General features: G+C 48.7%; 1 protein-coding gene across 14 annotated transcripts in view; it reads right to left on the bottom strand.

Moving 5' to 3' along the window:
• CEP164 (centrosomal protein 164) overlaps window positions 1-23,124 on the bottom strand; it is a 55,926-nt gene that overhangs the window by 10,436 nt on the left and 22,366 nt on the right. For 12 of the 14 annotated variants that reach the window (XM_041125184.1, XM_030021606.1, XM_041125185.1 and 9 more), the window contains 22 exons: window positions 21,981-22,055; window positions 20,576-20,659; window positions 17,216-17,301; window positions 15,491-15,640; window positions 13,284-13,502; window positions 11,872-12,003; window positions 10,943-11,159; window positions 10,280-10,357; window positions 9,904-10,035; window positions 9,480-9,602; window positions 8,777-8,920; window positions 8,473-8,556; window positions 7,527-7,595; window positions 7,003-7,181; window positions 6,324-6,450; window positions 5,831-5,898; window positions 5,438-5,645; window positions 4,255-4,362; window positions 3,001-3,115; window positions 1,818-2,165; window positions 1,287-1,353; window positions 614-736 (listed from right to left, as the gene is read on the bottom strand). In XM_041125184.1, coding sequence (XP_040981118.1) covers window positions 614-736; window positions 1,287-1,353; window positions 1,818-2,165; window positions 3,001-3,115; window positions 4,255-4,362; window positions 5,438-5,645; window positions 5,831-5,898; window positions 6,324-6,450; window positions 7,003-7,181; window positions 7,527-7,595; window positions 8,473-8,556; window positions 8,777-8,920; window positions 9,480-9,602; window positions 9,904-10,035; window positions 10,280-10,357; window positions 10,943-11,159; window positions 11,872-12,003; window positions 13,284-13,502; window positions 15,491-15,640; window positions 17,216-17,301; window positions 20,576-20,659; window positions 21,981-22,055 — 2,936 coding nt within the window. The remainder of the gene's footprint in view (window positions 1-613; window positions 737-1,286; window positions 1,354-1,817; window positions 2,166-3,000; window positions 3,116-4,254; window positions 4,363-5,437; window positions 5,646-5,830; window positions 5,899-6,323; window positions 6,451-7,002; window positions 7,182-7,526; window positions 7,596-8,472; window positions 8,557-8,776; window positions 8,921-9,479; window positions 9,603-9,903; window positions 10,036-10,279; window positions 10,358-10,942; window positions 11,160-11,871; window positions 12,004-13,283; window positions 13,503-15,490; window positions 15,641-17,215; window positions 17,302-20,575; window positions 20,660-21,980; window positions 22,056-23,124) is intronic. The other 2 variants (XM_041125192.1, XM_041125196.1) reach the window with 1 other exon arrangement.

Raw genomic sequence — 23,124 nt, 5'->3', positions numbered from 1 at the left:
GGAAACATCCCCGCTAACAGCACGCTAACATCTCACTTATTTGATCCAACCGCATGCTACGATGCACCTCAAAACTGAGCTGGGGGGAGAGCTCCACCAGGGAGCCCTCCCTCCCCAGTTGCAGGGCCGCCCCACACGTCACCTCGCAGAGACACTGCTCCCCCCTTCCAGGCTGCTCAGCAGGGACTGCCCGTGGCAAAATCCCCAGTGCGGCTGGGGCTGTCTCAATGGCACCAAAAGCAGACCTGCAAGACTAGGCCCCCTACTTCCCTGCCGCCTCCTCTGTTCTGCACTCTTTGGTTAATTTTTTTAATTTCTCACATTACCAGCTCCAACTCCTGCATATCATGGCACTAAAGAGCATCACAGTGCAAACAGGGAAAGGGAATAGACTTTCTTGAATAAGTACGGCTCAAAGAAGAGCAAACAGGTCACTCATGCTCTAACTGCTAAACACCATATTCCTTTGCAGAACCAGACACTAAATTAGAAGCTAAGGCTTTGAAATTGCTGTTCAATGCTTTAGTGCTCCTGATTCACTCACCTCCTGCCTCCACCTACCTGCTGCAGAAAGCTGGAGTGCAATTAAAGACCAGACCCAGGCAAAGGATACACTTTTGAATCCCTCTTGAAATCTTCTAGCCATTTCTTGTTGGTCTCAATCATTCCTTGAATACTCATCTTGTCTGACTCATGGCTCTGGAACTGGGAGTGCTGGAACAGCTGTATTTGCTCACTGTTGCACATGAGAGAGAAAGAGACAGCACAAGTGGGAAAAGAGAGGTCTAGGCAGAAACAATCCCAGAGCTGAGAAAGAAAGTGATGGGCTTCTACAGAAAGAGCCACAGTTAACAAAAAGCAACCTCCTCTTAGCTCAAAGTCCTCTGCCCAACTACATCATAGAGAAAAGCTGTAGCAGCCACCCACTGTCAGGCTGCTGTCCTCCTTTCCATCTGTATAGGATCAGAAAGGTTCAGGTGGCAGCCTCCACTCTATCCACCCACACAGCATTGCCTGTCACAGCAGAGCCAGTGCGGCCCAATGCCAGCACCCTTGGACCCTGGTCCTGGAACAAGGGTTATCAGCACAACTATGATGGCAGCTTTCCTGTAGAAGCTACAAGGCAGTGTTGAGCATGTGGCAGTGAATAACTAATAGTATCTGTCTACTTAATATGTAGCTTATGATTTTGTTATCTACTTTTTATATGATACATGACCTAGAAATCATTCCAGAGAAGTAAAAGCAGCACAATGAAACAACAACTCAAGGAACAAGACCCTTACTTCGCAGGTACGTATCCCAGCTTGTTGTCAAGAGGCCTGGAACTTCCACTGAGCAACGGGAACCCACCTGGAAAACAGACATTAAATACGGGGCCCCCAAATCAATAGTCTTTACATCTGGGTGCATTTGCTTTCTTGTACTATGGACACACTGTCCCTACAAGCTGAGCCACCTGCTGAGGACATAGCAGTGTTAAGGAAACAAAGATGGTGGACCCTATCTGCAATTCACAGGAGGCTTCCAGTGAAGCAGGGCTGTCTCCTCTTTTGCTCTCTTTTTTAGTAAAAACTGCTTTCTCAGGCGCACATCAGAGGCTGAACTGCTCCAGAAGCAGGGTGACAAGATCAGCCATATGCTGCACTTCCTGGAACAAGGGTCTCATTCCTTATCTTATTAGCACCCTTCCTATCAGCAGCACCAGTGGATCTGGCCTCACCAGCATTGGAAGGCTGAGCTGGTTAGAACTTGCAGGGCTGTGAAATTGAAAGTCATATGCAAGCAAGCAGATGGATTAAGGATAGGAGACTTACCTGGGAAATACTTGTGCCATTTCTCTGCCAGCATGCTGTCCACTGACTGTCCAGCTGTGAAAGAGCAGCTAGAGCTCAGCCCAGTGCTCCAGGCCCACTGGTCCACCAGTGACACCCTGGCGGGGGGTGCCAGGGAACCACCTGCCTGAAGTCCTGCCAAGGAGGCACAGGTAGACAGAGGGACACTGTCGCAGGGCATCGAGGTGAAGAGTGGAGACTGGCGATTGTTCAGAGAGCCCAAGACACCAAGGACCCCGTTCAGCTCGCTAGTGATATGTTGCAGAGAGTCTGTCAAGTATTGGATCTTGTCCAGCTGGGGGGCAGGCCGTAAATCAGTTGTCAAATCAACTGGCAGAAGAGGAGGGAGAAAAAGGGATCACTGGGAAGGCAAGGGAGACACTGCCTCCCTGGCAGGAGACCCGCTTTCCACCGTGGGTTACACTCCGAGCTGAGTCTGATCAATCTGTGCTAAGTGGGATACAGAGGCAAAAACCTGGCTTTGCAGCCAGAGAAAACCCTCAAGTTTCACATAGAAAACCCTTAAGTTTCATGTTTCTTGACCTACATGCAGATTGTTTACTGATCAGGGTCAGAGATGATCCCAGACTGGACAGCTTGTCTGTCTGTTGCCATAGGGAAGCTTTCTAAGTTTTCTTTAAGCTTCAGCCTTGCCAGCCTTTCTGCAAGCAATACAACCCTCCTGCCTTCCTGACTGTTTATGGGGAGCCCTTCTTCCCACCTGCACAACTCCAGTTACACGCAACTGAAGGCAAACAAAAAAGCACAAGCAGCAGAGGGAATTGCAGCAGGCTCTCCTGCCAGAAATGTGAGGAAGAAGAAGCCTGGACACCTGCAGAAGAGCAATACAGCTCTGCAACAGCAGAGAAGGAAGATCTGAAGCCTGATTTTATAACCTGCTCTAAAAACAAAGGTAGAGATTTAAAAGGCAAGTTCACATACAGATTCCATCCCTCTTACCTGCCGGTACAGGCAGGAAATAAGTTTTTCAAATCAAATGTTACATGCAGAGCAGTCCCAGTCACAGATAGCAGACCTGCCTTAGACACTAATAAGCACAAGTGAGAACAACAGAAGGTACATCAGAGGCACTAGAGGGAAAGCCAGAACTAGGTCTAAAACATTATATGTTGGGCACAGTGTATCGAGCCAGTCAGGCACTTACATTTAGGCTGACGTAGATTTACACTGGATGTGCTGTTTGTGTCCTCAGAGTTGCTGAGATCAAAAGTCACCACCTTCTTGCATGCAGCACTCTTCAGCGTATCTTCATCTGAAAGCTGGTCAAAAGAAGGAAAACAATACAAATAAAACCTGCTCTTCTGTCCCCGAAACATAAAAGTCACTGGAATATTGCCGACAGCTAGTCTGCATAGACAGGCATAGGCCAAGTGAAGGCAGACTCATCTTCAGTCCCCAACAGCAAAACCTGAAAGTCAAGAAGACTGCTCAGTCTCTGAAAGCAGCACAGGTAGGCACTAGTGGCCAACTCTAACAGCCCTATGAAAGGGCCCTTCCAGGCAGAAATCAAAGCTGTGCTTTAAATAAGCCTCAAAACTCTCGTGTGGGCTGGGTTCTCTCTTTGCACTGTAGAGAAGTGCTTGACCATCAAAGGTCTCATGCTCTCCTATCTGCTGCTGCCCTGCCTAAGCCCACACGGTCCCAGGCAGAGCTGAACAGACTCCAAGGCTTGCCTTGGTCAGGAAAGCAGACTCAATCCTAGCTCACATGAGGTGACCTGCCCTTGTTTTCTCTAGGCTCAAATCATGTGGCTTTTTCAGGTTGCTTTCTGTATCCACTCTGCAGCCACATGCTTAACAGTGAGTCCAGATGTTATCAGCAGAGGGAAGGCACAGTATTTGCCACCTTGACCAAGATACAGACAGTTAAGATGACCTCTAACCATTCTGATGTGAGGTTTTAGTTTATATTGTAGGATACTTCAGCATATCAGTATTAACAGTGATTAATTTCCAACCTAACAAGCAAGCTTCTCACAAGCCAGTGCACTCTGCAGGTTTTCTCCACCCAAGTCCATTGCTGCCGCCAGCAGCCCTGCCTGCCAAGCCATCACTGTGGAAGAAAGTCTCCATCCCAAACCCTGGCCCACATTTGTCCTGTGGGTGGCACACCTAGTGAATCATGGGGGTCCTAGTCCAATTAGGTTTGTCATTCTCTCCAACTTTGTGACTAGCCTTCTCTCCCACCACTCTCAGACAGACACACCATTCTGCTCTCAGAGAATGTGTTTCTAAAATCCAGCTCTATTGGCAAATGCCTGTCTTTGGGCACCAGCTAAACAGCCCTCATGGGGACCAAAAGCCCTGCAGAGACTCCAGCCTAGGGGAGGAGGCCAAGAGCTCTGGGCAGGGTGGAGTGCAGCTGGGCAGGCCCAAACAACAGCAATGCTGGTGGTTACCTCCTCCAGCAGTGAGGACTCCAGCTGGCTTAGTTTCTCTTCCTTCTTCTTCAGCAGCACCTGTCCTTTCCGCATAGCCAACTTCATTGTGTCCAACTGCTTTGCTTCCTGCAGTGGATCAACAGCCAAGCCAAGGAGGAAAACAAAACAAGAATGACAGGAAATAATGTATATTGGTTAGGGTGACTTTCATTATCTCACTTCTACTCAGCACAGGAAATCATGCTGCTGGAGTAAAGTTGCTTCCAAGTCTTCAAGAGCACATGAAGCAGAGCGTACAGAGGGCAGAACACATGCCTCTAAGCAAGTTCACCCCAAGGAAAAGGAGGCTTAACTTCCAAACCCTGCATGCAACAGGGTCAACAGCTTTGGTTCTGCAAATACAAATGCACCCTATAATCCATGGAGGATATTATGACCTTCCCTGTCTTTGGTTGGCATATCAGCAGAGCTGATGAGTACTCAAGAACCCCTTTCCAAGCAAGAGTGAAATCACTTTAGAGCTACAACCATAAACTTGTACCTACTGACGGGATGGATACCTATCACTTCCTTTACTATGAGGAGAAAAGGTTATGGGATTTGCATGACACACAAATCCCTTTTTCCCCTACCTATACTTTCTCCATTTTTCAGGTCCCAAGAGCTCCAACTAACAATAAAGTTCCTGCAATCTAGCAAGCTACTGAGTGCTGGCTGCACTGCAGCGACTGCTTTGTAGAGCCTTCCTAGTCCAAAGCACACGCAGCAAAACAGAACTGGAACTATTCTACCATGCAATGCTCCATTAACTGTGGGCTATGTATGCACACATAGGCACTTTTGGCCGCTCATCTGATGCACAGTAACATCACTGCGATCCAAAGCCTAAGTTAGGTCCTCATTAAGCCTGTTCCTCAGACACTGCATTTGCACCATGTTCCTGAAGAGCTCTCTCGGCCTTCCTGGAGTAATCCACAGCCAGTCTGAGAGGACTCTGACCCTTGTGTTCTGATGAGGAAGACACAAGCAGGGACATATCTATCATAAAAGATGTGTAAGACCTGATTTCCAGGAGGATGGAACACCCACAGCTGCCTGTCACTGCAGCTGGAGAGCCAGGAATCTGAATCCCAGGGCCGTGGATTCATTCGTGCAGCCACGATGCCCAACATCTGAACGCAGGCAGTGCTCAGGAGCTCACCTCTTCCAGGTTCTTGCGCACCCCCTCCAGGAGCTGGGAGCTGTCGGGATCCTGCACCACCTCCTGGGCTTTCTGCATATCTTGGCGCCACTGCTGCTTTGCAGCTTTCAGTGCTGTGTGCCTCTTCCTCATGGAACGGGTCTGGCGCACCAGGAACTCTTTGGCATTCCTGATAGAGATCCCTTCCGCAGAGATGTAGCTCCTGACGCTACACAAAAGAGACAGGCATGCTGCTGGCTTTCTGTGCTGACTGTGCCATCCTGCAAGCCTCATGCAGCACCCTCCCCAAAAGCAGATTGTCAGTGCAATGCACATAAACCCAAGCAAAAAAAATTTGCTTGTAAAACCAAAGCAAAAACGTTTTCCAGCAGCAGCTGGCATACAGATACTCACTGGTCAAACTGGAAGTCACTGTCCTCATGGCTTTGAGAGGGTGGGGAAGCAGGCTCTCCGGACAAGTGCTGAGGAGTTGAAACATTTCAAAAATTAAGAAACATGTATGGGAAACAGAACCCCAGGACCCCATAAGAACCCAGTTAGGAGCAAATATTCAGAATGACATCACCATGGTATTGCCCAGATCCAAAACCAGTGCCAGGGATGTTCTTTGTGACTTCAAAAGTAAAAACCACATTTCTATCCCTGACTTGAGCCCTGCTTTTGACTCCAAGGGCACTCAAGTATCTCGCACTCCTTTCCCACCCCCCCCCGGTAATAATAGACAGAAATCAACAAATACTACTAAACATATTGATGTCCCCTGGCAAAGAAAAATGCATCACTGCATCTCAAACGAGTTCACCCAGAAGGAACAAAAGCTCAGATTTTCAAGGGAGTTACAGCCTCAGATCTCAAGGCAAGCACCTTTACAGTCTGCTTTACTCACAGCTTGAATAGTTTCTCTCAGGTCTTCAACATGGAGCTCAGCTTTCCTTCTTGGAGATTGTACACTTTCTTCTGCCTCCAGTTCTTTTAAAGTCTCCTGTTTGCTCCTGACAACTGCTTCCAGCTCACTGCCACAAGAAAAGGCAGCAGTGGCAGCACCTGATGAGACAGCAGGCCTGTCTAGCCCAGTAATGTCTGCAGTGGTGTCCAAAGTGACCTCCGGTTTCCAGGAGGGAAAGGGCCACAGATGTGGAAGAACACCAGTATCAGGTTTGTGGTGTGATGTCATTTTCGCTGCCCAGCCAGAGGTTCATTGCTTCACACCCTTACCCAGAAGCTCAGCTATCTTATGAAAATCTTTCCTTTGCATTTCAATGCTCCGCTCAAAGCATCTTATTAACCTCTTAAGACAGATGCAGAGATGATAAACAAATGAACCTGACAAGCAAAGGCGAAGGGACAAATTTACAGAGTGAGTTATTAATAGATCTGGAAGCAGACCCTTGGACCTCTGTGCCCTCGACATGCAATAAAACCACCACTAGGATTCTGAATGGATGTGGCCCAACGTACAAGAAGCTCAGAGGTAAGGGAAAGGTCCAGGTTAGGTTAGAGAGGTTTCTGTTAGGGGCATAGGGTAAATTTTTTTTTGTATTCAAGGAAATTTGTCATACACACACCTGATGCGTTTTTGCAGCCTCTGGCTTCGGGTCTGCAACAAGTCCACCTGGGCCTCCAGCTCAGCTTTCTGGTCCTGGAGTTCTTCAAGAGACCTACGCAGTTGCCAGATGGACTCAAGGAGGCTGGCGTGCTCCTTCCTGTTCTCCTCCAGGCGGAGCTGAGAAGCTAAAGCAGCTTCCTACAAGAAAACCAAAAAACCCCTCATAGCAATTTCCCCAACACCAAAATAAAAGGCACACAACATGCAAGAGCTTGCTACCTGCACAGTTCACATGAGGTCCCAGAGCTACAAATGCACACCCCACACACCAATCCTGGGAGGACTGTCTCTTCTTTTTGGGAAACAGCTCAGAGCTAATCAAACTCCCAGCAGGATGGGACTCCAGGCTGAGGCAGGGAGGCATTTTCAGACTCACACTTTAGAAGCAACAGTTTGCTTTTTTAAAGCCATAGTTCTAGCATGCTGCCCTCACCCCCAAACAAAAAGCAGCACTGCACCTCTCCAGAGTTAAGACATACATACATCTCTTTCTAGCTCAGTCCGTCTGTCTTCATCCAGCAGCTGCTGCCTTTTCTTTCTCAGAGACTCCTCCTATATACAGATGAGAAAGTAGGTGAGTGTCAGAGCAAAGAGACTGCTGATGCTGAGCAGCACTTGAAGTAGAGGTCAGGCCTAAGTCTCAAGACCATTTCAAAATACCTGAGGTTTGTTGTCAGTTTTGCTTTATTCCCTCCCACACACACAGGCAAGTTCCCCTCCCTTTATTTGACTTCAAGTGAGAAGCTGGGAATATTTGCATTCCTGTGGAAGAACACCCCTTCCTGCTCAGCTGCAAAAGTATTCAAGGCACATGGCCATTTCTGCAGGATCTCGCTTTTATGAAGCCTCTGGTTGCCTCCAGCATTTCTCCACCTTTTTATTTCCTCACTCCTGTGCTGCTTGGAAAGGAAGGCTGACTGAAGCAAGGTTTTCTACAGCCCTTGGCACAGCCAGGACTTAAGAGATCTGGCAGGCAAGGGCATCAGCCAGTGGTTTTTGCCAGCTCCACAGGAGCATTCGGAGTGCTTCATTTTCCCACTCTGCTGCCCAAGATCCAGAAACCCTCACTCCCTTTTCATGGCAGCAGGGAGAAAAGGAGGTAAACCAGGAAGGGATCGACTAAAATCTGAAGCGATGCTGAACGGGACATGCCACCTTGAAAGATCCCTCTGCCACTCTCACAGCCACTTACTGTTTCCCAAAGCACTGAGCAAACCCAGAGCACTGACTTCCACTGCAAACATCAGCCCTGAGGCTGTACCACTAGGAATGCTTAGCCCTGCTCTGACTTGTGATAGAAGTTTTACCTGTAACTTGGATGGCAGCAAAAGGCCCTGACTGAGCACTTCTGAGAAGTCCCCCATGAGGAAGCAGCCAGAGGAGCAGCACAGGCTAGGAAACCTCTGCAAGCCCAACAGAGCTGACTCACCTGGCTAAGGAGCTGCAATGATCTGGCTTTTACGTTCTTTGTGCGCATTTCAAGCTCGTTTTCCGAATCCTGGAGTTTTCTTTCCTGCCCAGAGATGTTGAGTTAAAGAGAGAATGGCACAAGTTCCTCGCTCACCAGGCAGAGCTCTTCCACCAGGAGGAACAACAAAAATTGGGAAACATGACCTGCCACTTGTGTCACCCTCGGCTGTAGAGGGCAGCAGGTGCACCGAGGTGTGTTGGCACCCAGGCCATCCCCAAGCAGCCAAGTCACAACAACCTGCTAGGCAAAGCATTCTCCTCACCTTCTCCCTGTGCCTCTGCCGCAGTGCAGTAAGCCTCTCATCCAGCTCCGCCTGCAGAGCTTTCACCTCAGCTTCGTGAAGGTGTCGGAGGCGTACCATCTCACTTCTGAGGCCTTCAAACAGCTCTGCTCTTTGCTTTCTCTCCTGTTTGTTGCAAAATACAAACAAGAAAAGCAGCCGAGTGAAGCACACTGTTCTCCAGCAAACCAACATGAACACACGGGACACAACCTCTGGAAAGCCAGCCCATCACACAGCAGCTCCTGAGCAAACACTAAATTCAGCACATTAAAACCTTACAGGGACAACATTGTTAAGGGAATGGCTCACAAAAGAAGAAACAACCCATGAAACTAAGGTTTTGTCACACACTGCTGACTGTAGAGTAAAAAATGGGAGGCAGAAGGCTTTCCGGAATAGGCACCTGCAAAAACGTGAACAATCTTCTCTTGTGCAGAAGTCCACAAATGCATGTGGAAGTTGCCTGCACAGAGAATATTTTAACAGCTTATCCTTATACGCCCAGCCTAAATTCACTTTACATCATGGCAACAATACCCAGTTCTCCTGAAGAAAGGAGATTTCCAATTCTAGGAGTGGCTGAGATAGGCAGGTCTGGCAAGCAGCAGTGCCGGTCCAGGTACAGCCCAGCTGAGCGAGCCACCAGTCACTTCCCAAATTCACTGCTCTCCCCCAGCAGTACCTCCTCCTCATACTGATCCTGAATCTGTGCTAGGACCTCCTGGTGCTCCTCCTTCATCCTCTCCATTTTCCTCTCATGGTCTTTTTCCACTTCGTGGCGTTTCTCTCTCATAAGCTCGCTGAGCTGCAAGGATGACATGGAAAGATGTTTCTCTGAACTACAGTGTTGCACTACAGTGGTCCCCCAAGACAGCAACCTCTCACATGAGCAGAAGGACTGAAGTTCAGAGTACCTTGCAAGTGGGATCAGGCTGTGGCCTGGGTAGCACAAGGAAAGCACCCTGGTGAGGTGAGATGCTGTAGGGGTGTCCTTTCCCCTACGGCACCACTATCACCCCTGGCCAGGGGACATGGCCTCTCAGACCTCACCACACATCCAAGGAGAGAGAGTGAAGAACCTTCAGCAATCCAAGATGAATACTTGCCTCGCGTTCGTATTCCGTTACGTGATATGCTTTTTGCTGCACTTTCTGCTCTGCTCTCTGCAAGTCTTCACGCAGCTGAGCCTCCTCGTTCCTCTGTGCCTCTGCTATCTGGGTTTGCAGGCTGGAAATGACCTGCCATGAAAGCCACCCACAGAGACTTGTCACCCTTCTGACAAGATCCATTTAGTGCCCTCCTACAGAGAGCAAGCAGGATGGCAAAGACCAGTGTGTGCATTATCACCACCCCCTACTTGAAGCGTGTCCAAATGCTGAGCCAGACCAGAAGCACATTTAGGAAGTGGAAAAAAATTAATGCCACCTTTAGTGAAAATGTGGGAAAAAAACCAATTTACATTCTAAGGACACCATCTTTTACCTTATGATGCTTCTCTTCTGCTGCAGATTTCAGCTGCTGGAGTTCAGTTGCAAACTGTTTCTCTAGCTCTTCTACTGCCTACAGGAAGACGAACAAGACAGTCTGCTGGAAAACCTTTATGTGTGGGGACATGCTGTACAAGATGCATTTACAATTAACATCCATCCATAAGCATCAAAAAAGCACAACAGTAACCCCCTTTCAAACCGGATTAGGTACAAGGTGCCTTTACTCTCCGTGTGCTTTCCCTCCCAGGAGATCTCAGTCGTGCTGTGCTGGAAGGAATATGAACTGCCTCCATTCAAGAACTCCCCAGGCTCTCTGGAGGACTAAAGCAGCAGCCAAAGAGGTATTCTGGTCTGATAAAATGGCTTGGTTTTGCTTGGCAGAGACACACAGTGATCCTTCTCTTTTCTTCAGATGCCATGTGGCCACTTAAATAATTGTTATTTAATCACCACTGTAATAAAAATTGGGGGAGTACTCCTCCCCACCTCAGTCATGCATCTAACAGCATGCCTAGCATCTTTCCTTTATGTTTTAAGTGAGCCATTATTAAAGCACATGCACGTGTTATTTCACCTCAACACTTTAGCATTGCAATGCAAGCCAGATCAGCATGAACAGCATGGGTCTGACCCTAGCAGGCAATAAAGATCTCACCTTCTTCTTTTCCCTGTCTAATCTCTCCTTGAGCTCACTCAGGAATTGTTCCTTCTCTTGTTCCAGCTCAGTCATCTCTTTCTGCTGAGCTTCCTCCATTTCCAGCTTCATTTTCTCCAAAACAAGCTGCTGCTTCCTCTCCAGGCTCTGCTTCTCCATTACCTGCTGGGATTCCCACTCCTCTCGTAGTTTCTGCAGCATGACCTCTTGCTCTGCCCTGGTAGGTTTGCAACAAGAACATGGACAGAAGCAAGTCAGAATTCAGTACTTCACCACTGGACTCCATTTAGGAACCAGAACCAAGAGAAGACACTGCTATAGGATAGGACACGCAAGCCAGAAGAAACTGAGAACCACAGCACACAGATTCACAAGCATATCAACTAAAGCCTTGGAAATAAAGAGCAAAGCAGTCAGGTGGAGACCGATCTGTCAACTGAGTAAAAAAGAAATAACAAAAATCTAAGTTCTCCAGTGTCTGCCTCCTCCAGTTGCTTCTAATGGCTCTTAAGACCTGTGAAGAGACATCCACTCAAACCAAGCTATGCTGCCAAGTGCAGCCATCCTTGTAGATGCCTTTTCTGTCATTTACATGCCCCAGAGCTGTGCCTGGTCCAACATTACAGCAACACCTCTCTTCAGGACACTTATGTACTCTATGTCCTATTTAGCAAAATTTCATCGGCTCCAAGGCAGCAGAGCTGTTACCATTAAGGTCCATCAGTTTTGCCTTCTATCAACTCACAGCTCCTCTGCATGTACAGCATCATGGTTAGGGCCTCGTACTTGCTACCAAGGCAGGGTACCAGCTATGGGAGGCTCAGGAGGACCAGTACCTCCACTTTGAGCGGTTGCTGGTGGCATGCCAGCTGATTCCCTCCCAGACCTGCAGAGTTTATGTCCCCAGGGTTGGTAGCAAAACTTTTCACCTTATCTTCTCCTTCTCTGCCTCGGTCTCTGACGTGATTTTGGCTCGCAGCTTTGCGAGTCTCTCAGTTTCTTCCTTTCGGACACGCAACTCTTCCTCCTCAGAAACCTTTGCCAAATCTTCTTTCAGAGTCCTGAGAGATGAGCAGCCGGGGGGGGGGGGGGGGGAAGAAAAAAAAAAGGTTCGTGAAGCTTTCATATCTTCAAATCACCTCCTCAAGGCCTATAGATCAGCTGCTGCTCCCACTAGCTGGGCCTGCACAAGCAATGCACTCTCAGGGCTCCAGACCATTAATTTTCCTCCATACCTTCAGAACCTGACTGCTGGCACGAGAGACACAGCCCCCGCGCATCAAACTTCTGCAGCACATTTTTAAAATGCACTATATCATCATAGGTGGTACTTGTTTTTTGGTGTCCGTCCGTCCCTGCCCCCCCGCCAAGTAAATGAAATCAGCTCCTATTAAACGAAAGCAGGCTCCCAGCCAAGGTACCTGGATGCATTAGTACATCTGTAAGCTTCGTATTTTCATATGACACCTTTTACTACTGCTTTATTACTGCATAGACATGTTTCCCTTCAGGTGCAATTTCTGTGTCTTTCTTCACACCCAAGACAGCATTCCCATGACATTTCATGTCAAGATACTGTTTCTGGCTGGCTCGGTGTGCTAAGAACATGACTATCAATGCCACCTGAAATAAAATACAGGCCTCAAGAGAAAAATCCACCCAGGGAAAGGACACAGCTCCCAGTGCTGTTCTCCTCCCTGGATTGCTATTGGATCTTCACACACTGGCTGGGTTTCACACAGACATCCATGCCCTATTCCTTACAGCCTTGTTTTGAAGTCCCTCTGTAAAACATACAGTACCAGAGTTTCAGATAGTTCCTCTGGGGTAACCTCATCTCCTCTAATGCTCCAATTTTGAGTCCTGTTACTACCATTTAGCCCAGGATTTGAACGTCTGCCAGGCGGTAAAGCTCCAAGCACTGAAGTGGAAACTTTTCCCAGGTTAACCATCAGAGACAGGTTCAGAGCTCTGAAAGCTGCATATGTACTGAACCAGAGCTAGTCTTACAGGAGATGGGAAGATGCTCTCTTGCCTGTATTGGAGAGTGCTTTCCTGAGGCAGACTGCTCTCTACACACAACACTAACAGCAGATTGCTAGTCATTTCAGGATGCGTGGATCCTCACGCACAGGATTGCCTGTGCCAGGCAAAGAGTTCTGTACTCCTCCTCCCCAAAAGCCTTGTTCTTGCCTCCTTTGGCCACAACTCTGCAAAGTAGCACCACTTTCAAGGTGGTGGCCTATAGCAGCACAAGCCTGTGGCCACTGGCAAGGAAATCGCAGCTAGGAAAGGCTCAGAGGAAAAATAGGGGGAAGAGGGAGCAAGAAGAGGAAAGTACCTGAGGGATTTTTCTTTTTGCTGATGAAGCTTCTCAGCTTCTTCCTCCTCCTGCTGCCTCATCTCCTCCTGGAATTGCTGAATTTTCTCCTTCTTTGCTTGCAACAAATGCATTTTCTCTTGCTCGAGCTCCATCTCCATCTCCTTGGCTATTCCCTCCAAGGATTCTTCACTAGGCTGGTTCAACGACTGCTCGTGTTTGATTTCCTTCTCAGGTTGCCTACCAAAAAGAGAAAGCTCCTTTGGCAAAATGGTGACAGAAAAAACAAGTAACAAAAAACGAGCAGCAACATCCCCCCAAACAGTATCAACTCCAAACCAAAAATCCCAGACCCGAAGCTTCACTGTCGACAAAGGACATGCAGAATCCCCACTAGACTGCAGCCACTTGCGGGCTGCTGTGGAGCCCTCGCTGTTTAGCTCACAGGAGGTGAGGAACAGCAGTGTAGGTAGGTGGAGGGCACAGAGGCAGAAGACAATCTCGCTACAGTAAAGCACACTTTACAAGGCTGTTGGTGAACACGCAGCACATGCTCAGGGTTTTGAGTAGCATGTTACCTCAGGTAACAGCTTGGGGATGCCCTCACACACTGTGGTGGGCCCTCTCCTTGACTCCCACAGAAATTCTGACCAATAAAGTATTAAACCCAGCCCTAGCAGAACTCAGGTCCTGAATAACTCGTATTTTGGCCCACTAGAGCTCCCCTTGCGAGGGCAACATGGGCTCACTTCACGAAGGATCGAGTAGCTATGAAACCCTGGCTTGGGCTGCCAGGCACGAAAGCAGATGCAATCAGTACCTGTTTTCAGTGCAGGAATTGGCAGTGCGCTTCTGATGGACCAGGTATTTTTCTGCAATTGCAATCTAAAGTGTGCTGGGAGTTTGCCAGCTCTAGGCAACAGAAAGCCCCAAGCACTCCAAAAATTCAAACCCAATCTGTTTCTAATTAAGTTTTTTCAGACAGAGAGCAGCAAAATTATAAGGTCTGAGAGAGGCTGAAGGGGAAGGAGGGGAAAACGAAGATTAGTCTAGGAAAAAAAATTTTATTCTTTGCTAGTGAAAGCTGGAGCAGGAAGGTCTCGTTGTGATCTGAGACTGCTAGTGTAAGGCAGAGGGACTTCTGTTTTGCCAGGAATCGGGGAAAATACAGCCCCGGTAATAGAGCCTTGAGTCAAAAGAGAAAAGGTCACTTACCCAGCCATTAGAAAAAGAACAAGATGGAAAAAAGAATAGTTGGGTTCTGGAAAAATCCCACTTCACTAGCACTCCCCCATAACACTACATGCTCCAGGCCAACTGCAGAGATGCCTACAGAAGGTGTCATTTATCAGGCTGCTCTGCAAAGCAGTTCAGCCACGTCCACCTTTTTATCATCTTCTTCCTTTTGCCCCAGTTATTGCTTAAAAAGAGATCCAGCCAACACACACACACTTACACAACTCAACACAATTCCTAATAGAAAAAGGGAGATATTGTGCTGGTCTCCACATGAAAGATTACTTCTCCACCACTTTGTCCCGAGAGACACGCTGCCTATTTTTTCCAATTGCATCTGCTGATCTGTCATTTGACATAGAAAGCAAAGTCAGCACAATCATTTCTACTGAGATCTTCTATCACAGTGGTACGTATCTGCAAAGACCATCAATTTAGTACAGCAATAGTCCACTGGCTTTTGCAGGGAGCTTGAGCTCCACCATCCTGTGCTCTGACCTTATTCTCTCAAAGCAACCAATGTTCCCAGTGACTGTAAAAATGGGGTGATTTGTTGGGTTTTTGTTGTTGTCGTCCTCCTCCCCCCCCCCGCCCCGAACCTCAGCACCACTCAGCAAGTGAACTCAGGAGTCTGAAAACAGCTATCGAAGGAGGGTGAATGCTTAGAGCCTCGTTAGCGACACTGGTAAGAAGGAGGCTTTTCCAAACACAAAGCAAACAGCTCTTTCTCCATCCCACAGAGTCCTGTGCCACAGACCCCAAGGGCTGAGCTGCTGTTCTCACCCTCCCCAGTACAGACTGTTCACTTGGCACTCTCACCAGCGAAACAGCTGCTTGGATTCGCATACGGAGATGTTCCAGCTCTGCTGTGCCCACCAAACTACATCTCCTAGTGTGCTGTCTTCACACACTAACTTCAAACACCACAAAGGGGAACAAAAGGACAAAAGCTGTTATGCTTACAACACCAGGGACTTAAATGAAGCCCTTACACTTTCTGTGGGACAGCAAGCTCCTCCAAATTGATTAGGCTATCCAGCGATCCCTCCTCCGGCTCCTGGGCCACAGCCTCCTCCCGATCGGGATTTTCTAAAGCAAAACACTTCTCTTCTGGCATTTCACAAGTACTTTGATCCCTCTCACTTGGCAGCACAAAAGAGGTAACAGAAGACCAGATTAGCACAGATCAGAGTCTACTGGCTGCTGCAGGTAGACAAGATAGGGGAAGATGGGATGTGTGGCTGACTTAGATGGGCAACAAGCCATGCCTGCCAACAGGACCCATTTGTCCAATGTGGGGCTGCCAAAGGCACAGCAAAGCTCCAAACCATTCCCACCACCTCAAGGTCCGCCAGACTAACAGGCAGCAAAGGATTTAATTCAGTCTCAAAATGCTGAATCCCATCCCTGGATTATTCCTCCCTCTTTCCAGGTCCTTAGGGAATTTCCCTAAGATAAGTCAAGCCCTACTAGCAATACTCACACTGTTGTCCAAATTACAGATGGAAATATTGGCAGGCATGTTTACATCTACAGTCCTACTTCATCTGGGAAGTACAGAGAAGAGAGACAAGGCAAGCACGAGCTAGCTTTAGAGGCAGAGAGAAAGAGAGGATGCACAGCTGGGAAGCAGGTACCAAGTGATAAGGAGACAACTCTTGCAGGAGGAACATGTTTTCAGGGACCTTCACATGAACAGCTCTTCTAAGAGCCAGGCTGCAAGTCTAAAGTGTCCGCAGCCAGTCATTAAGATGGATTGCAGCTTCTTCTGTTCACAAGTTTTCCAGGCACAGGCAACAGCTTCTTGGTTCTCAATGCCCCAGAGTATATGTAACTCTGTGCAGAGGCTAAGAGTTTTGACACAATTCATCTATAAACACCACATGCTGCAGCTCTCAAAGGAGGAGGGGAGGGGCTCGAGAGAGCACAGGGCTCACTGCTCAGCACAGTGTTTCAACCGTTTTAAACAAGTCACCACAAACAGGCTGAAAATAGCTCCCCTAGACAGTCTAGTCCTTGCAGTAGCTAAGGGTCTGGAAGCCAGCATTGCTCTTGGGGATATAAAATAGCTTAATGCTTACACCTGGGCAACCAGTGACTTCCTCTAGGCCACCTCTATGGAACGAAGTGGAAGAGAACTGCTGACATTGCAGCTGGACTCTCAGCCACAAGTAAGAGGTACCAGGCTGGCCCTGGGAGTCTTCAGCTACAGGCTCTGCCTAGTGAAGAGCTGGCAGCCCAGCAGGACCAGCACTGACCAAACCAGAAAGGTCTGTCACAGGGCAACCACCAGTGGCTAAGTCTTCCATGGTTAAACACCACAGGGCACACCACACAATGTTAACAGGTTCAGACCATCTTGGCAAGAGCATGACTTTCTCAGCATTAGAGAAAAGTCAGATAGCTGTAAGGGAAACAGAAGCCAGCTCCACACCTGGGGCAGTCACAAGGAAATGAAAGACAGGCAGTTTTGCTGCCTACCCAGCCAGAAGCTGAAATGAAGCTGAAATCTGCTGAGGTAGTACTAAGGAGGTGGCAGGAGAAGCAAGAGGTTTAGTGGGAAAGACCCTGTGAGAAGCTGCAGCATCTCAGGGTGTTCTACAGGGGACCCCTGTACAGGTTACAGTGACTGGAGCAGAGCAGGGGTGGACAAGACAGGAAAGTCATCTGGAGCTAGAGCTGCCCATGCCTCCTTTGTTGCTCTGTTTGTACCATACCTCTCAGCAGCTTTTGTTCTTTTGCTTTGCTCTTCCTCTATACTGGCTTTGCTTTGGTCTTTTTCCTCTTCTCCCAGCTCCTGAGCCTGCAGGTAAAAGCAAACAGTGTGGAGTTTGCTGGCTCCTTCACCACCAAAGCCTCTCAGGACCTTACAGTGGTTCCGCTGAAGGGCAGCACTGCTCTGGTCCAGCACATCAGCACTGAACCCAAGGACCAAACAGCATCCACAGGCTGCTCCAGAATGCCCAGCTGAGTGTGCCAGCTTCCTCTTCTGCAGGTAACCAAGAGTCTCAAAACAGAGGAACGCCTTGCAGGAGTGGTTCCAGCAGCACAACTGAGAGGCCTGGGAGCTCAGCTCTCCGGGTTGTGTCAGGTTATGGTCTGGGGGTTGCTTTTTCAGTACAGAAGATGAGCTCCCTGCCAGCACTAAGCACTTTGGACACAGGTTTGTTTTTTTCCAAAGGTCACCTCACATATCCAAGTAACACTAAACTCCCTGAAAAGCATAGGACAAAAGTCTCTTAGGAGAGGAACATCACACACACAAAACTAAAATAACATGCTGTGGCCATAAACCAAACTGATACATTGGCTGTGAACAAAATCACAATAGGACTCAGTCCTGCCTTGCATCCTGGTTCTCAAGCAGATTGTGATGGGCAGTATACACACAGTCTCACCTACCCAGGGATTTCCGAGTACTCACGCCACAACACATCAGTCTGGGTGCTGCTAAGGAAGCCAGCCCCCTCAGTAACACACTCTGAGCAACCTCAGTTGGCTTATCTATGACATAGTAAATACTTGAAATATGAATAGCAAATATTTGAATACAAAGTAGTCAGCTGCTCCTTTTCCCACCTGCCAGGCACCTCTGTCCCTGCAGCAGGCACACACAAACATGCACTGCGCCTTTCACCTGAAGAGGGAAACAACTTACCTCTTCAAGCTGTCAGCCCCACACAAGAAAGCAGCAAGGGCTCAGCCTCCCTGCTGAGGTTTCTGGTCCCCAGAAGAGTAGCCCCTTCATAAATTCTTGGGGACCACAGAAACAGCAGGTGAGCTCAGCCCTTGCCATGCAGGAGCATACCGTGGAGCAGGGCCAAAATAACACAGAATTAAAACAGCAGTAATGTATGCAAATGTGCAGCGGAGCAAACAGCAGAAGGATTCCCCGCAAGTGCTGTCACCTTCCATCACATCAGCCTGGTCAGAGCTCTCCCAGGCAGCTCCCCCTCCCAGCCTCCCTCCTGCCCCGGTGTAACTAATGACTTCAATTCCCGAGAACCAGGGAGCTCGGCAAACGTTTCCTGGCTCAAAACGGGCTCTGTCACTGCTGCCTGTGAAAGGAAAGAAGCCAGACAAATGGAGAACGAGATCTTCCTGGGAATAGGGATAACCAGTCAGAGGGTAATGCTGCTGAGCCCACGCATGGGGCCACTGCTGCACCCCTGCCCAACATGCCTTCACAGGAGGGCAGTCACTCCCCAGAAGTCACAGACTGCAGGAATCTCTGGACACATTTAAGAAGGTGAAGACAGCACCTGCCAGCAGGGAACCAGGGCTGATTTAAAGCCTTGTCTGTGAAATTACTAGAGACACTTGCCCATCCTGTTGCCTCAGGATCCCCAGCAGCCTTCTGCACTGCTTAAATGCCAGGCTGCATTGCACAGAGGACATCTCACACGGTCACGATACAAAGGCAGTCTTGTGGACACAGGAAAGTGGGATAACACATAATAGGCCATCTCCTCCCTCTGCACAGCGCAGTTCCCAAGGGAGCTCAGCAGGAGGATCTCCACACACATCAGCTTAGATCGCACGCCTGCTTCCAGCTCCTCACCATCACCCTCAGTGCAGCAGCAGGGCCATCAAAGCAGGATGCCAGCACTTTAAATGCCTGTTAAGTGAAGGGTGAAAGGAGCAACCTCCCCACCACTAGCAGAGAAGCCAGGTCTAGCAGGAAGCAGCCCACACAGCCTCTGCAAGCTACCACAGCTCCTGCCAAAACACACTAACCCAAAACCTCCAATACTGTGTGCTCATGTAGCTGACTGAGGTGGTCTTTTTTTTAAAAGAGAGTTTTTTGCCAACATATTCAAAGCAAGGCAAGCTCACTACGTGGAAGTAAGCACATGCCTACAACCCAGAGTCACTTCAGACTAGCCTCTGTCTACAGACACAAAAGAGCAGCTGCAGTTCTGCAGGCAGCACCATTTCAAATCCACCTCTCTCCTCAAGACAGGTCTGTAACAAACTCCAAACGTGGCTGCTCCAACAAGACATTTGTATGCATGGCGACTGTGCTGCAGTGAGAGGGAGAGGGGGAGAACACAGCAGGCATATGTTTTGTTTTCTCTTCACATCTGATTATGCTCATTATTAGGCACAAGAGGACAGGTGTATTCTCCAGACACAACCTTACAAACTGGATTGCTCCTCTCTGCTGGACAGGTGGCAAGTTTGCCACTCAGGGTCTCCTCTGGTGCAGCTGATCAACTCGCTTACAATCAGAGCAAGGCTGAGTAACCCCAGCTGGAGCCTGACCCCATGCCTCACTGTGCAGCACACTTCCAGCCAACAGACTGATAAGCTGAGATGGCACAGGAGACGGGTAGTTGAGAGGGCTCAATAGGAACGTGAGAATGAGGAAGCCAACTTGGCAACACGCTGAGAAGACCAGGATAAAACCTCAAGATGCACAGCAGTCTTCTTCACTTACAACTGCCCGATCATATTTATGTCCCGGGCTAACATGGTCTAGGAAGCAGACACATGCACGCATACGTACACTCCTTCATATGCCACAGACTCACTGAAAGGAGCCTATTTTTCCCACACCCTACACGAAAGCAGGCAAGACAACCAAATGCTTAAAAATAAGCTTCCCTATACCAAAATCTGTCAGAGGGAGTTAATCTCCTTTTTTTCCCAATTTGTGCTATCGTGTTCTGTTACACAAATCCTTGCCATCTGCTTAAGAGAAAGAAAAGGACAAATATACTCACAAAAGAAAAAAGTAAGATAGACTCTGCTTCCCACCATTCCCCAGGAAAGCCATTTATCTACATTTGTAGTGGGGCAGGGAAAGCACACATGTGCACTTGCATGCACACACCCTTCACAAGCCACCTCTACTCAAAGTTTATGTTCTTTGTGTAGCTACCTGCATCTCATCTCTGCAGAAAAAAACATGCACTAGTAGTGCTGCTCTAATCCCTGAGACTTAACACATCACTTCTGTTTGCCTCTGCAAAGCCTTTATGCCAATAGCATCACCCTGTTTCTAGTGCACCACAATACAGTATTTTACCCTGCCTGTTCACAGATTGGTCCCTGATCACATACATAGCACTTACCTTGCACGTGGGGCTGTCCAAAGCAGGAGACAGAACCCCCACATCCAGTACTTGCTCAGAAAGCCGACTCTGGAAGCCCAAGTCCTAAAGAAGAAAGCCAAAAAGGATCAGTGTCTGATGAGCACACGCAGGTTTTGCCAGAGATCCTGAGACTAGGTCAAAATCCTAACACAGCTTGGAATCTACACTCACCATCCCTCTGACAGCAAGCCTTTTGTACCACTAGACATTTGAAAAATTAGAAAGGTTTACAGCACGTAGGAGATGGCTACACTAAGACTCAGGCCCGTGTCCAAGCATAGGTCATAAATATACTGCAGACAGATGGCGAGTTGGGTTTTCTCTCTTTCCCAAGGTGCAGAGGCACAGGCAGGCAAGGTGGTTTATGCAGAGCTACCTGCTGGGACAATAGCAGACAGGGGTGCTCAGTAAATCAGGATTCCCTATGGGCTTGGCCCGCGGGAGCGTGCAGCACAGAGGTTCCCTTCACTGATGGTCCTTGAGGAAACTCTCCTTGCAAGGCCACGCAAGATGTACACGGTGGTATCACAGGGTGGTGAGCTCTGTCACGCTATCTGTGTGCGCTTCCATGCCACCAAGCACAGCAGGCAGGGGCGACACACAGCACATCCAAAGCAAGCAGATCTTCCCCCAGCCTCTACTGCTCTCATTTATGATAGTGCTGCAGATTGCCAGAGATTTTTCCTAAGAGTCAGCTCCTGCAAGTTGCCCACAAGCTATTCACTCTCTGAGATAATTCTCCCTCCTGGCAGAGTCTCTAGGGGTCCTTGCACTTGGCTGCACACAGGGAGCATGTGCATGTGTGCGCACACATGCCCGCAAGCGAGCACTACAAAAGGTATTGTTTGAGGCTGCAGCCACTTGCCAACACACAGCCTTGCACTAACACCGATAAATAATGATATTCTCAGCCATTCGCTGGCCATGCCGCCTCTGCTCCCACTGGCAGATGGCAATGGCAGTTTCCTGCAGAGATGAAGAGATGCTGATGGGCATCCTCCCCCCTCATCTCAGGCCTACCCTCCCGCATGTTCTCCCTCTGAGACCTGCAGGAGCCAGGTCTCCCGGCCATACAGACTCCCCTTAGAAAGAGCCACTCAGTCCCTTAAAGCATAATTTTTACACTGCTTATTATTTTCCTTTTTGCAATTATCTGAGTACTGTCCCAGCTCTAAGCGACCTACTTTTCCAGGGATATTACCTCACCCACAGACAGAACCTGCTAAGTGCAGGATGACATTGCTGGCCTGTGCCACAGCTGTAAGGTCATCATTTAGCAGTTAAGGAGTCAGGCAGGTGGACTGCAAGAGGTGGGCATAGCATTATTGTTCCCAGAGGAACATGAAGCCCACACCCAAGGGGCAAGGAGCTTTTAGTGACTCACCATAGGCTGAATCAGCGAGTGGTCAGAGACTTGCAAGTCCTCCCCACAGTCACTGGTCTCGGATGCCTTTGAAAGCTAAGAGGAGATATGCATTACAGCCTGTACACATCTTACCTCTGCATCTTCACCTAGGTGTTTCCAACAAGATGACAACTGATACTGGGAAGACAAATCTGGCCTCTCTATAACATAGGGAAGAAAAGGTGACTGAACATCACAGGAAAGACGACACTAAGGGTGTGACCCACAAGACAAGCACAAGACACCACTTCACAGGAGGGCGGGGCAGGAGATGGGACCAGGGAGGGCAAAGAAGTGCTCTTCAAATATCCCTGATAAAAGGCACTTGCTTACTGTCCTCTGTCCCTTCTGCAAGGATCTCTGCAGCTCTTGGAACCCCCCAGCCCACCACACAGAACAGCACCATGGTCTTAAAGGGACTTTAAAAGCACACCTTGCCATGCCTAGCCACAGCAAGGACTCCTATGTTCCCAGCCATCCTGAAACAGTACATAACTATTCAACATGAACACCCATGGAGCCCTGCTGACTTCAGCACAACTACCCAGATGCATAAAGCATGCGGGTGTTTGTGAAAGCAAAGCTTTCAACTTCAAGTTCTTCAGGACTTGCATGCTTTCCAAGCTCAGTTTTACAGCTTATCCTTTCTTAAAGGCATTACACATCAACAGAACTAGGAAAATCATCCAAATCAGCAGGAAGGAAGCTAGGTTGGAAAGAGAGAGTTTATCAGATCTCATATTCTAACTTTTCCAGAAGACACTGAAGAAGAGTGGATAGCATGCATCTGTCTGGCACCCCAGTTGCAGGGGCCAGGCCATGAACCCATCTGCACCTTGTGACAGTTAATGGTTTTTCTCCTGCCAGAGACTGCACAATCAAATACCCAGGTTCAGCTGACCACAGTCAGCTGTTGGGCCAGTCCTCCACCCAGAGAGTGCTAGAAAAGCCATGGGCAGACTGGAAGGTACTATGTTCGGCAGACCAGAGCTACAGCTCCGGTGCCAGCCCCGAGGTACCGTCCTTCCCCACTCTGACCTCACACCTCCCTGTCGCATCCTTCCACAGAGCTGCAGATATCGCAGCTGGCAGCTCACTTTACGCTTTTGCCCCATCTCTGCAT

Source organism: Aquila chrysaetos, chromosome 8 (genome assembly GCF_900496995.4).
Source record: "Aquila chrysaetos chrysaetos chromosome 8, bAquChr1.4, whole genome shotgun sequence".
In the NCBI taxonomy this organism is placed as follows: Eukaryota; Metazoa; Chordata; class Aves; order Accipitriformes; family Accipitridae; genus Aquila; species Aquila chrysaetos.
This window is presented reverse-complemented; position numbering and strand designations above follow the sequence as displayed.